We start from the raw sequence: 14621 nt of genomic DNA on the forward strand, positions 1-14621 counted from the left end.
TAAACACCATATTCTGTGATAAAGCCCATGGGAGACTGTTCCCACTGAGTCTTCTGGGCTACCTGGCTGCCGCTTGCGGGAGGCGGTCAAGAATGCGGTGAGCCCCAGGCCTCCCAGGAGCTGGGAATTGCCTGAGAAAGTTGTTGCTGCTCATTACTTTTAACATCTCTGCCCTGTCTTGAGCCTCAAGTCCCTAGGCAGTGGTGCTGCCATTGGCTTTAGACCCTGCAATGCTGCAGGGAGCCCAGGATGCAGCCGTGTTTGCATGGAGAACAATGGTGGATGATGGTGCAGCCTTGACATGTCCATGGAGGTACCGATTGCCTACATATGAGCAGTGGAGAGTGCTACCACCTTTCTGTTTCAAGTGTCCTTGCTGTGCTCCTGCTGCCCACCCGCTTGGATTTCAGAGAACATTGTGCTGGCTCTCAGCTTTTGGAAGGACCAGGGATCTCTCTACCACCCCTGTTAGCACATGGTTTCTTTCTGTATCTTCTAGGGCGGTTGTGCACAACTGCCTATGCCTCAGGTACAGTTCAGTGTTTGTCTGCTGCCGGAGCAGTGATGAGGAGGGAAAAAAATACAACAACAACAAACACAACCAAACAATTCTATAACTGTATGAACACTCTAACTATTTAACACTACTGGAATCTGTTCCGCTGCTTCAGTTGCTGTATGAACTGTTAATTCACTAAGTGTTTGACGCTCTTCAAGTTTTACTTTCCCCTGGAAGATAAACTTGGTTTTCCTTCCTTTTGAAAGACTGAGCTGCTCTGATTGAGTTGGCTTTTACTCTAAAACACATCAACACAAGGATAGGAAATATATTTTGTTGTAGGCAGGATTTCTGCCTCAAAAGTACAGAAGTAACTAAGCTTGCTGAAAAATGCTTGTCTGCAAGTCTGAGCAGAAAATGTTGGTAAATATACTTTTCCTTAGAGTTGATGAAGTCAGGTACTACAGCCCTAAGTAAGTATTTCTGAATGTATTTTATGCTTTATTTAAAGATTGGGGGAGACTTGGGTGTGGGGGGGGGAGTGGGGAACCAAACCCAAAACATACAAACAAACAAACTTGAAAAACTAAGGCACACAATCTGAAAAGAATACCAGGTATATATCGCTTCCCTGCTGGCACTTTGCAGGGAAATGTGGCATGGAGTAAGATATTACCTCAAGGAGGCAAAGCCACAGTTGTGCTGTGGAAATGCAGCAGGAGTATCCAAAACTGACTGTTGAAAGGGGAGACCTGAACTCTTAAATTTGCCTTGGTGTGATGTAATTGATGTTTTTCGGCACTAAAAGTGTTTTGTTTTCCAACCAACGTTGGTTGTTAGCGCATAAAAGTGTTTTTCATACATACTGAGTACAGAGAAGCCAAAGGATGTTTATTTTTTTTGATCCCTTAACAAATGACTTAACGTGACCAAGTTTACCAAGTTGCACTGCTTCCCCCTGCTGGAAACGGCTCTCTTCTTCTTGATGTCCTGGAGCACTTTCTTGCTTGCAGAAGCTTGTGGATTTACTGGTGAGTTGTTGGGATTCAAGCACATGGAGACAGAAGTCCTGTCCATCTTAGCAGCTGTTTTTCCACTTCTTTCATTGTAACTTTTCCATGAGAAACATGATGTTGGCACTTAAGTTTTTTTTTACATTCTGTACAATGTCATGGAAGGTGCAGCTCACTCTGTCAAAAAAAAAAAAGAAAAAAAAAGGCTTTTAAGAGCAGTGGTCTGATTCAAATTCTGCCTCCCCAGTCTGGATTCTCACTCCCTGTAAGATAAGATCCATAAAATATCAAAGTTAAGGATGATGTCTAAATTTAATAGAACTTGGGAAGGGAAAATGTGTTGAGCTCACATGATAAACAGGCTGGTTTTTACATGTGATTCTGTTCACAGGTGTGGTAGCTGTCCTCTTCTGTGGAATTACCCAGGCACATTATACGTACAATAATCTGTCAGTTGAATCAAGAAGTCGCACTAAGCAGGCAAGGATTGTCTTTCATCTTTTATAGAGTGTGTTGCTGTAGTAGTCCATGTGTTTGAAAAGCATCTTTACTGCTTGACCTCTAACATGTGACTCTTTTCTCCCTAGCTCTTTGAGGTATTGCATTTCCTGGCTGAGAATTTCATATTTTCTTATATGGGTTTGGCACTGTTTACCTTCCAGAAACACATATTCAGCCCGATTTTCATCATTGGAGCTTTTGTATCCTTTTTTGCCTTGTGTGAGGTATCTTTATTATCTTATGTGCCTGAAAACGTGTGGTGTCTGTTTGCTTTACCTAGTAGAGCGTGGCAGCTGACCTGAATTTCCCCCAAGTCTTGCAGGCACAAGAATTTTGAGAACAATCTTTGGTTACCCCTTACATCAAAGCCATAAGGCATCTGTGTTGTTGCATCTGTACCTGAGCAAGTACTAGATGTCATATAATTTCAGCAGATAAATTAATGTGCTTTACTCTGTGATTCAGCTACTGACAGCCAGCAGTGTTTGTGTATCTGAGATTTGGGGCCTTAGAAAACTTAATTTTTCTCTTCACTTCCAATGGTCCCTTGAAGAAAGCAAACAAACTTCAAATAAATAAAGATGATTGTGGATGAACAGATTATCTTTGAACAATGCCCAAGAAGTAGAGGTCAGGATCTCGGGTGATGGGAAGAGGCAGGAGCTGAGCTGTGGTGCTGACTGGGGTACACACTGCTGGGAAGGTACTGGTGTTGGAGGTGGGTATCCAGTTCCCAACCCACTGGTACCTGCATCTCTATTTCCCAAGAACTGAACACTTCTATAGGAGTCACACTCAAGTAAGCTGGGAGTTGCTAGATTCTTCTCCACACCTCGCCCCTGTTGAAATAGCTCACATACCTATTTCTTCACTATATTCCCGGCTGCTTGAAAATTCAGGGCAATTAAGTGTGCATGAAGCAATGGGAACTAGTCTTCCAGTCCTGATTTGTCTCTGCCTGCTGCAGGAGTAGGGTTATTGGCAATGGAGATAAAAGCCAATGAAAGTACAGGTGAAGGTGGTCTAATCCAGAACATACTACTTTTATCTCTCCTTATTTCTACTGCTGTCTCTAATCTCTGCACTGTTTCTAGGGATTTATCACATTTGTCTTTATTTTCCTTTGGCCATTTACTGTTTTTTGAAGCAGTAATAAATTTTATCCTGTGTCTCCTCATGTCCGTCCTTTTGACTTAAAAAAATGCTCTGGAGCCCTGAAGCCATCGGATAAAGACATGAACAGAATAGTTGCATGTGGTATACTAAACATGATGATTTTTCATCTCTTGCTGTGGCCTTCTGTTCTCTCTCAGGTTACTCTGTCTTGGGTTTATTTTCCATATTTATTTTGTTCCATTCTCTTCCCACCTGCCTTTTATTAAATTTTTTACATCTTTTTCTACCACTGCACTTAGCCTCTGGTGCCTCTTAGGTGTTTTTCTACTGTTGTGAAGAAGGCAGCTAGTACTAGCACCCACATTTTGCCTCAAGAGCTACTGTCACTGTTAACACCTTGTGGGGGTGAAATGTTAGAGGCATCATTAGCTGTTGAAAGAGAAAGGTTGGACTGCAAAGGCAGAGCTGAAGCCTCAGTGTCCGTGAGGAAAATCCTAACCATTATTCTCACATACATTGGTCATGATGGCTTCTGATGTCTGATTTCTGCAGTCGTCAAAAAGAACTGCTATAAAAGTTGTTCAGAATAATTACATAAAGCTTTTTGTACAAAGTAATAATAAAAATCTTATTTTTCCTAGACATATAATTTCCTGCAGATCATATTGTATTAACTTAGCCATGGCAACAACCCAGTGGTGTCTAGATGTCTTAAATGGTTTTATTTCTTTTCCACAGGAGAGCTGTTTCATTCTTCTAATGTTATCCCAGCAGCAAATAAGTGTTTGGAGGGCTTCTGGTTGTGTGGGTGTTTTATAGGATTTCAGCACATCACTCTAGTTTGTCCTAAAGTGTTCCTTAGATGGTGGAGGGTGTATTCAGCTTTCTGCTTCTTCACTGGAACCACTGGATGTTTTACACCACAGTAAAAGAGGGAAGGAGCTTACCACCTGCTGTCATGAATTTCTGCAGTACTCTTTCACTACTCTTTTTTAAACTTAATTCTGGTGCTGACAAGTGGGGTTTGGATTTATGATCTCCATAATTCTGTGCTCCTAAATGCTTGCCAGCCAGTAAATTTTTCCCTCTACAAGAGACATAATGGAGTGGCCACTTGCTGTTCTTATGTTGATTTTCCTTCTGTACATAGGACTGCATTTCTGTAGGTCCAAAACACATAATCAAATGGTGGTGGTGTTAGTTGTTTCAAGTGTGAATTTTTAAAGTAAAGTCTTTATATGTATGATGGGTAATTTTAAATACTACTTATAATTTCACTGTACGTTAAATTTTTTTTGTTATATTAGTTAAAATTTGTATTCTGTGGAATGAGTTCTGTATGCACATGTTGGTGAAAGTCTGTTTTATGTAGACAGACAACAAAACCACTGGATATAATGATGTAAACCTCTCACTGAAAACAGAAGCCTCACGTTAGAGCCAGGTGCTCATTAGTGCATACCTCAGAAGAGTAAAAACCTTAACCCTCAGCTGTGAACAGATTGCAATCTTTTTGGGCAGAGCTGCACATATCTACCCTCTCTCCTTCTTGTTGAATCTGGGCAGAAGGCATAAGATCAGCTGGAACTTTCAGCACATGATGATGTTTTCAGGTAGAAGCAAAAATGTTTGGTGAAACAAAGAATCTCATTTTTAACTGATAAGCGATTTATAGTACTACCTTCTGCTTTTATAATCCACATGCATGCGTCCTGAACAGAAGACTTCATGATTGTTGCAGTGTGCCATCATACATCTTTCAACCTTTACAAAAAGCATGTTATGTCCAACAAGAGTGACATCTTGAACCACCAGCTGCTGGCAGCAAGCAGTCACCTCATGTTGGAAATAGATGTGCATGTGAAGGGGATGGGGGAATTGGGATGTATCTCTTCCAGGAGGTTATTTCTAGCTGAGATGATGTGCATGTTGTGCAGAAACAAATACCTGCTGAGAAAATTGAGGCTTATTTACGGGTGTCTTGTCCCAGTTAGTTAGTGAAAGCAAGGTGTTTAACTTAAACTCCTTTACTATTTCTGTCACATAGATAAGTGTTTGTCATCTAAAGCAAATCGTGGAGTGTGTTTCTGTATGTATAACATGTGCATCCTCAAGAAGTGCCAGGGGTGACTCTTCACACGTGGGTGTGAAGAAGAATGAATCAGGCTTTGCTCAGTGGTGCCCAGTGGCAGGACCAGAGGCAATGGGCACAACATGCAGCACAGGAGCTTCCCTCTGACTATCAGGAAACACTTTTTTTTATTGTGTCCAAGCACTGACACAGGCTGCCCAGAAAGGCTATTCTGTCTGAATCCTTGGAGACATTAAAAAGCTGTCTGCATGTACTGGGTAACTGACTTCAGGTGGCCCTGCCTGAGCTGAGGAGTTGGACCAGGTGACCTCCAAAGTTCCTTTCCAACCTTAACCACACTGTGATTCTGTGATTTCCCTACTAAAGTGTGCAGATGGACAAATGCTATGTCTTGCTAGTAGAGTTTGTAACTGGAGGCAGGGAATGGAGGGGGGGAATGTATTCTGTCTGTGAGCATGTTATTAACTAGAATATTTTTCCAGCTAATAACAAGTTTCTACCAAGAACTCACACTTCAGTTATGGAAACAACTGGAAAAAAGCATATTGATTTGGATTCAGGGAGCTGCCGGTTTTTCATAATATATTTTACTGTTGTCCACAACTTCTTTGCTTCTGTATTTCTTCTGAAGCTCTGCCATTTCATTCTTTCACATAGGTCTCAGGGGAGCCATGGCATTTGCTCTGGCTATACGAGATACTGCTACCTACTCGCATCAAATGATGTTCTCAACAACTCTCCTCATAGTGTTTTTCACCGTGTGGATTGTTGGTGGAGGCACAACTCCCATGCTGTCATGGCTGAACATCAGGTCAGTAAGCAACTGTATGCTGGGGAAATGTCACTTTTCAAATGACAACCGTACTGATTGGGAATAGCCCTGCAGAATTTACCTGATGCTTGCTAGAGGTGTTCTGGGTATTTAGAACTTTGTTTTATAGAGGAAGATGCTAGTGGAGCTTGTGAATAAAATGTACTGATGCTGCTGGGATTCAGCATGAACCTCTCTTGCGAGTATAATAGGTCACTAGCTCCTTGTCAGCCCAGTAGCATATGGAATAGTGTTGCCTGATACAGCAACCTCTATACTGAAAAGAAATAGTTAGCCTATCTAGGCTTGTATAAACTTTTATTCCTGTTATACTATGACATTTCTCTGTCATCTTGCTCTTGGTAATGGCTCTGCTCTGTTTTCCAAGTGAAATGAGAGTCTTTAGTGGGTGGTGCTAAACTGAATGTACTTCAAACATCTATCCAAACAAACCTAACTATCTAAAGAACTGGGATAAATGGGATCCTGCTAGTTTTATGGGTGTGTTTCTTCCGGTGTTGAGATGACCTATGAAAATGGGTAAGCAGCTCTTTGTTTGGAAATCTTGGCCAGTACTTGGTACTTTAGGGCTGCAAGCACATTCGTATTTGAGGATACTTAACAACAGACATGCTAGAAAATAGTGAATCAATCATTGTTGAAGATCACATGTTATCATTCTGTGAAAGTGCTGGCAGTTGAGAGGGAGAAAAAGGTAAAAACAGTGGAATTAAAACAATGCACACTGTACAAACTCTTCAGTGCTTTTTTCGTGTGTATTATTTGTGCTCTTTGGTACTTGAAAGCTTATTTTGTCTTGCTTTCTAATTGTGCTAATCATGATTTATATCCCATTGTCATGTTATAGGATAGGAAAAAACAATCTTAGGTAAGACCAGATTCACTCTTTGGAAGAATTGATCATTCTTGGGGACTAGTGCTGCTTTTGGAAAACTTAAGTGAACTGCCTGTGGCAATAGGTAGTAGGTACTTTCTAGGTTGGCAAAAAAATGGATAGGAGTCCCAGAAATGCTTGTGACCCACTCTCAGTGAAGGCAGCACATTTCTAGACAGGGGCAGACATTTCAGCAGTGGTTTACAGGATCTCAGCTCTGACTAACAGCAAACAGTGGGAAGTCAGTTTCCTTTTTCTGGTGCCAGATGAATCAATTTCTGCCCTTTAAAACTGTCTTTAAATGCAGGTTCCAGATGTTTGTCTAGCATACCAGAAAGAAGCATCGCTTCTATGTAGTCAGGCTTTCTGAAAGCTGTGTCACTAACAACAGGTAATGCAACACCTGGTGTGAAGTCAACAACAAAAAACAATTCAGTACAGTTGTGTCATTAATGGTCATGAGGTATCATAAAGATATTTCGAAGCCCAGCCTGGTTGGTTCCTGTTCCTATGTGAGAGTTGTACAATGCATTTAACAAGATACCTGGAATAGGTGTCATGTGCAGCTTTCCATAAGGCACCTCTGACAATAAAAGCAGATTTCTGTCTGATGCTGGTATATAATGAACAATTTACCAATATACTTGGGTAAGCAGAGCAGGTCCAGTGTCTGCATAACCAGCAGTGTGCACAGATTGTCCTGGGCCATGGGCACAAGGGATCAGGACACAAGTCCTGGCCAGCAGCATGCAGGTAAGAATGCTTCTTGCAGTCTGCTTGCAGTGGTTGAGTGAAGTCTGCCAAGATGTGCCTGCAGCCTCTGCGATGGCCAGTGTGAGGATACCCCTTGTCTGCCTTCCACTTGAGTGGATTCCAAAGCATCTTCTGAAGCGTGACTGCAATCAGGTCAACAAACCCACTCTAAAAGCGCTCATTGTAGGTGCTGGCATCCTGAGCCTTCTGCCCTGCTGCCTGCACCTCTTTTGTTGAGGGAGTATAGCTGAGTATTTCCTTCAAACCTTGTCACCCAGCAAGGGACAGGTTACACTGCTGAACAAATAAGTAAGGAGGAATTGTATTCAGTCTGCCTGCATCAGCCAGCAGCTTCTGAGTGCAGTCAGCTATTGCCTCTGCCACAGGGCTCCTTCAGTCATCAGCCGTAGGGCAGGACTGAATTCTAGCACATGGCCCAGATCCTGGCCAACTGGAAGTTAGTTAGTTCTGAGGTAGCAGTCTGGGCTTTTTTTTTTCCCTCTCCCATTGAGCCTAGGAAGCAGCTTGTGGAAGTATCCAAGCATATGCACTTACTCCTTTAGCAGGACTAATCTGATTCAGTCATCAGACTCCATGAGCCTGGCTGATGAGTTGCTCCTGAAAGAAGAAAGGGCTAATGCCATATCCATTCTAGGCTTGCCTTTTGGGTAGGCTTTATGTGCAAAAAATCATTAATGTGGCCCACAAGTCAGAACAGCTGGAAAGGCTATGATACCATTCCTAGAGAAGGAGCTGCCAAAAGGCAGTTGGCTGAACCATAGTGTTGAGTGTTTAGCTGTAGGTTTTTTGGGGAGATTTACACACTCTTGCTTTGCAAACTGTAATTTTAACTGGCATTTGTTTGCTATGGTTGACAGAAAATAAGTGGTTAACATCCCTAATAAAGGAAGGGTATCACATAAACAGGGGAACTCTGCACAGGAGCTATTTTAGAGAACTGCATGGATCTGTGTACAGCTGCCTCGATAGGCACAGATCTTTTGATGATGGAGACTGCACTTTTTAAAACCACATGAAATCAGATTTGTGCCAGGAGGTGGCAGTCGTGTGCAGCCAATCGAGAATTAAAAACTCGGTGCTGGTAAAGTGCCCTCTGTGACAGAGCTCTTTCTGCTGGAAAGCAAGTCGTCATGTCTGACCTGACGGATTTGAGAAAGGGACAAATTAGTTTCCAGCTGAATTTTTGATATATGCTACTTTTCTCTTTTTCATTGCTTTCTACCCAGTGGAAGAGGAGGAGATGAAGATGAGATGGTGTCCCAGTGCCTCACGCAGCAGTATAGTGCTGATGCAGTCCTGGGGCTGTGCAGTGGGTAACTTGTCCCTGGGGTGGCCCGGGATGCTTTCCCAGCCTTGGTGCTTGCCTGTTGGATTGGTTTGTAAGAGGCTGGAAAAAAGTAGTGCTCCCATACATGATTATTTAACAGAAACAGTTAAAAGGTGGTTAAAAGCAGGTAAAAGGTGGTTTTCTGCCTTGATTAAGTGAAACTAGGAAACTAATGCCATCTGTCTGGACTTAACAATCAGGATTTGTGTGGACTCCTGAAAGTCTGTCTTTGGTGTTAAGTTCACACCAGTTGTATTCCTGTTGACTTTGGCATTTGTGGAAGGAAAGATGGAAAGCCAGTCAACCATTACAAAGTCTTCATGAAGTAGCTGGCCTTGCTGCAGTGTGGAGGTGAGGAGAAAAGGGTCTGCTTCAATGAAGAGCAGACCAAACTGACTGATCCTTGAGGCTGGTTTAGCTTGCCTGGTCGTTGTGTGGCAAAGCTGTGTTACTGTAATCCTGTGGGTGCTGGTCTGCCCACCAGTGGGGTTGCTGGGGGGCCCCTTCAATAGTTCCCATGGGCTGAGCTTCTCTGGGAACTGCAGGCCTGTGTCTGTTGTACTGGGCAAGTCAGAGGAGCTCAGACAGACAGCCGCACCAAAGGCTCTTATTTAAAGTTATGCCTGGGTGATTTAAGCAGAACAGTGCCAGGGAGCTGACTCCAGCCAAGACTTTCAGCTTATCTTGACAGCAGTCATAGAATCCTAGAATGTCCTGAGTTGGAAGGGACCCACAAGGATCATCAAGTCCAGCTCCTGTCCCTGCATATGACAACCCCACAGTTCACACCATGTGTCTGAGGGTGTTGTCCAGTCTTCTCTTGAACACTGTCAGGCTTGGGGCCATGACAGCTCCCTGGGGAGCCTGTTCCAATGCTATGTTTGTGAGGAGGCAGCTGTGTGGGTGCAATGGCCACGTGAGGATCCAGAGTTGCTTTGTGGCACAGGGGCACATGCCTCTGGCCAGACTGTTAATTGCACAGCAATTGGGATGCATGCTTTTGCTCTTTGCTTCTGGCAGTTCCTTTTCTCCCGTGATGTAAAATGTACTAAAAATAGGTGAGGGATGGAGGGGCTGACATGAAAATTGTTTTGGTAAAATAAAAAGCAGTGTAAGGAGGAAAATGGGGAAAAATGTCTCCTCTTGCTCTGTTCTGAATGTCTCAAGTAATCAAAAGAGTGGATATCTTTCCAGATGGGATATGTTACCAGCGTACCAGGCTCCACTGACCCGGATTAAATGTACAGCTAAGCAGAGAACCTATGGTTTGTAGCAGACATTTAACTTTGGTTTACTGCTTAACTGGTTGGGAAAGTGAAGTCACAACAGCAAAAATGAGAGTAAAAAATAATGGGATCTTTAGGTGCTTTTGGTTTCTGCCACTTCATGCTGAGTAAGTTAAAAATTAACACCAGAAACTGGAGTTAAATCCATGATGTAATGTGTTTGGATTTCTTGGCTATCAGTGAGATGTATCTAGGCATGTGAGTGGTAAACAGTTATACTTTTCTAGTAATTATTTTTTTTCTTAGAAACTAAAGCATTACTTCCCTATTAAAATAGTCTCATGCTCTGAGACTAAAACAAAGAAACAATTTCCTGTCTGAAGGTTTAATGATTTAAGCAAAGTCAAAAGCCCTGTAAATCAAAACCACTAGCAAAGTTCCTCTTTCCTGAAAATGCGTCTAACTTATTTCATTTGTCTGTCACAGGGGAAAATGGGAACTTCTAGCATTTGTTTTGCAAAATAATGTTTGTACCATTTTTCATTAGAGGTTATTGACCTGTTTCTTTTCATGTTGAATGAAGCAACATGTAGATGAATGCCTTCTTCTCCTTCATAATCTGTTTCAAATGAGGAAGTTTGTGTTTATTTTAATGAAGTAATTTCAGTTATACTTAGCAACCTTTTTCTAAGTCTTCAAGCATTAAATCTTTCAATTTAAAATATTTCAGGTATCTTTCCACCATAAAAGATCGCACAGACAATGTCAACTTGGATATTTATTGCCTTATGTCTGACTTTGCAGATACACTCTTTTAAAGAGCTTTCTATTCTGTGATTTTTTTTTATTTTTTTTTTTTTCTCTTTAGGACCAAACTGAAAAATTTGGAAATACTAACTCTCACATAGCTGCTATGTGAACAAGCTATCTGGCATGGTGGTAAAACTGACAGCTTGGTGTCAGTCTCAGATTATACTCCATTATCTTACCCAGGGTGGTTCAACAAAAAAAATATGCATTTCTTAAACACCATGTCTCAGTGTGTTGTGATGGCAGGAGGCGAGTGGTGATGCTGGGATGCAGCCTTGTATTATGTTCCAGACTGGAGTGGGGGAAGTCTGATAAGAGGTTACATCCTTCTGTTTTGCAGCCTGTTTGCATTATTCTTTAACTTGGATCCTTAACTTCCCTGCCTACTAGTTCTTCTCTGCTGCCCTTGAAGGGCAGATGCACAGACACAGGTGCTGCCCCTTGCCCTCTGTGGGCCTTTTGCTTTCACCATATCTTTCTCTGCACTGTTTTCTCCTCTTGTCTTTCCCTATCTAATTTCTCCCGTCTTCCTCCTCTTCCTCCTTTCCTAGTCTCTAGTTTCTCACTCTCTCAACAGAGGTGGAGTGCAGCCTATGAACCTCCAGCCTCACCCCTCTGGGTCTTTCCCTTGGGAGCAAAGAAATTGTCTCCTCTTTTGGATGTCAAGAAGTAAGCATGGGAGATGCCTCCTTATCTCTGTTCCTGTGCTCTGAAACGCAGCAATTCACACCAGAGAGAAAGAAGTGTGGGAAAGGCCTAGACCCTGTAGGAATTATATTGAGATATATCTAAAACATATGGATGATATGGGTTTAACTGCCAAGACTTAGCAGGCAGTTTCAGGAGTCATTATCTTGGTTAGGTCAAGTGAAGAAATACCTAAAGACACCCTAGAACTACTTTTCATAATCATAATTCCAGAATTTCTTTAGTGATTGGGTTTTGTTTCTTTTTATTTTTTCTTACAAGGTGGTGGGAATTCTCTTCTTCCTCAGCCATCTTCTGAGAAACAGTTGAACTCTTCCAAAATAGCTAAAATTTTCCAAAAATGCTGCACTCATTATAGACATCTGGGAAAACTTCAATATACTAACTTGGCAAAGATACAACAATGAGAAAAAAAGTCATAGAAGGGAAGTTATTGGCCAGTTATTAATTTTAGGCTTTGCTGTATGTGCAGAGCCATCTCGTGTTGGCCTTTCAGAGCAGAGCACTCTGACCCAGAGTGTATGTTGGTATGGGAGAAGGGCTGTTGAATCAGGAATCCAAAACAAATCTATCCAAAGTCGGGTATTTGCTTCAGCCTTCAAGGATTAGAAGAGTGCATGCTCTTCATAGAACAAGCTGGGGCCTTAAATATTTGGTTCATCAAGATGTCAGCCCTCAATCAGGGTGTGCACACCTGCTCTTTGTAAAGTGAGGCCTCTGTGGATTTTTGATCATCTGGGCTTTTCTTTCGCATGAACAGTATGTAGTTCATGTAGCATGCCTTTGTGGAAAAAACAGAGGGGAAAAAAAACCCACAAGCTGCTAAGGAATTCACGTGGAAAACATTAGAAACCAAGCATGCTTTCACTTGTGTCTTTCTTTTTTTAAGTACAATTCAAAAAGTAAAAGCAAGAAGTAAAAACATGCTCTGTTATGACTGGAGATTGATTATGTGAAAGTTTGTTAGTCAATTGTTAGTTAAACCAACTGAGTGATTTATTATGTATTACTAGTCATTTTGGACTGCTCTGAAAGCAGGCAGTACTGATGGCCTCTCTCACACATGCGTATCTTCCTGGTGTTACTTTCTCTAATGACTTGTTCTCTTTTATACCATGTGCAGGTCTGAAGTGGTAGGAATTGTCTCTTGTAGCAGTTCAAAGCCATTGAATCTCATTTTCTGGGGGATGTAGCCTGTCATGAATGCGGGTTTTTTGCCAGCCTGAATCTGACAGAATTAAGAACATGACTGGATATCTCAATCATAAAGTGCTGCTGTTGTTACTTTTTGTTATTTTTGTCACTTTGTCATTGTTCTGCCATTCTTATTCTTGCCTTGCCTTTTTTAATTGGGTAGGGGATTTTTTGTTGGTTTGCTTTGTCTTGCTAGGAAGCTCTGTAAAGCTACCATCTCATGAGCATTTTGTTACTCACATTGCGTTCTTGTACTGTACCAGAGTTGGTGACCATGTTCCATCGGTGGAAGAGATGAATGAAAGCCGCTGGCTGTATTTCAGGTGACGCTGTGCATTCATTGATACCAAATTAACCTGATGCTTGGCTTTCTTCATCTTTATAACACTGTGTGCTCTTTTTCTGTACTATGGCATGCTGCTGCTGCTTCTCCTGTTCTGCAGAGTGCCACAGATGTTCCTCAGTTTTGAGTCTGAGTCTGTTCTCTTCTGAGCTGTGGGAGAGTATGGATCACACATCATGTCTTTATCTGAAAACAAACAAAAAAGCCCAATCAAAACACACACAAAAACCACACCACATACTCGGTCCTTTAGTGCTGTGCATGGGTAATTAATGAAGCAAAACTAGCATCTCTGGCCTGGGAAATCTTGAAAGCTCAGAAATCATAGAGGTGATCCTCAGGTCCTCAATCACAGAAGTGTTCTTAAGGGTCCCCTGGAGTTATTTTGTACAAATGTTTGGGTTGGAAGGGACTTCATAGATTATTTAACACAGCCACTTTGGGGATGTATTTTAAAAACAGAGGGTTATCACAATTGCTTTATAGGAAGATACTAATAATAGTGGCGATAAAACAGAATCCTAGTCTTCCCCAGCTGATGATTTCTAGAACAGATACACAGAGAGGAAAGAAAAAAGAAAGCAAATCTCTGACATCTGTAGAGGAATGTGTATTTGTATGTACTTGTGTCTTTGTGTATGTATAAAAATATATAGAGAATATTTATGAAATAAAACTCTTTGGGATGGGGCAATGGTAAGTTTTTCATTTATCCTGTCACACTTGAAGGTTCCCAGTAAACTACTAAATTTGCCAGAGATTCAGTATGTTAGCTCGTACAGAGAATCTGAGAACTATTATCTATTACAGTCACTCTTGGCTGTTGCCACAGTAATTACATATGCTAGAATGTAATAAACCCTGGTATTTTGGTAACTTGTCATCTGTGTGTTGCCAGACCTCTGAAAGGTCTTTGCAGTATCAGAAGAAACGGTTCCACCCATTTTAAAATTACATAGTGGAGAACTTGAAGTAGTTCTGTCTACTTTTTTTTAACCATTCCTTTCCATACGTTTAGTTTCTACTTTGCATTTCACATTTTGGGTGCCAACCACTTTCTACCACACTGTTTAAATTACTGAATTATACACAGGCTTAGTGTTTGAGGGGTCGAATCAGAGTAACTGCTCTCCTACATGTGATGTTGAAGTGGTAGCTGTAGAATAAGGACCAAGAAGGTCAGGAGTCAGTTAAGAGTAGAAACTTTGGTATTGGGCATTAGGAGCTCAATGATAGTCCCTTTGCTACTACAGAACTCTCAGACCTTAAAAACAAATGAAAAAATATTAGGGAGGAGTGAAGAAATATACTT

At 41.6% G+C, this 14621-nt stretch overlaps 1 protein-coding gene across 2 annotated transcripts in view; it reads left to right on the forward strand.

The window, feature by feature from the left end:
• The window catches only part of SLC9A7 (solute carrier family 9 member A7), a 76108-nt gene that overhangs the window by 43111 nt on the left and 18376 nt on the right, over nt 1-14621 (forward strand). The window contains exons 8-13 of one of the 2 annotated variants that reach the window (XM_065854981.2): nt 1425-1530; nt 1904-1992; nt 2100-2213; nt 4631-4742; nt 5879-6032; nt 13230-13289. In XM_065854981.2, coding sequence (XP_065711053.1) covers nt 1425-1530; nt 1904-1992; nt 2100-2213; nt 4631-4742; nt 5879-6032; nt 13230-13289 — 635 coding nt within the window. The remainder of the gene's footprint in view (nt 1-1424; nt 1531-1903; nt 1993-2099; nt 2214-4630; nt 4743-5878; nt 6033-13229; nt 13290-14621) is intronic. The other variant, XM_065854991.2, reaches the window with a different exon arrangement.

The sequence above is a fragment of the Patagioenas fasciata genome, chromosome 1, assembly GCF_037038585.1.
Source record: "Patagioenas fasciata isolate bPatFas1 chromosome 1, bPatFas1.hap1, whole genome shotgun sequence".
Lineage (NCBI taxonomy): Eukaryota > Metazoa > Chordata > Aves > Columbiformes > Columbidae > Patagioenas > Patagioenas fasciata.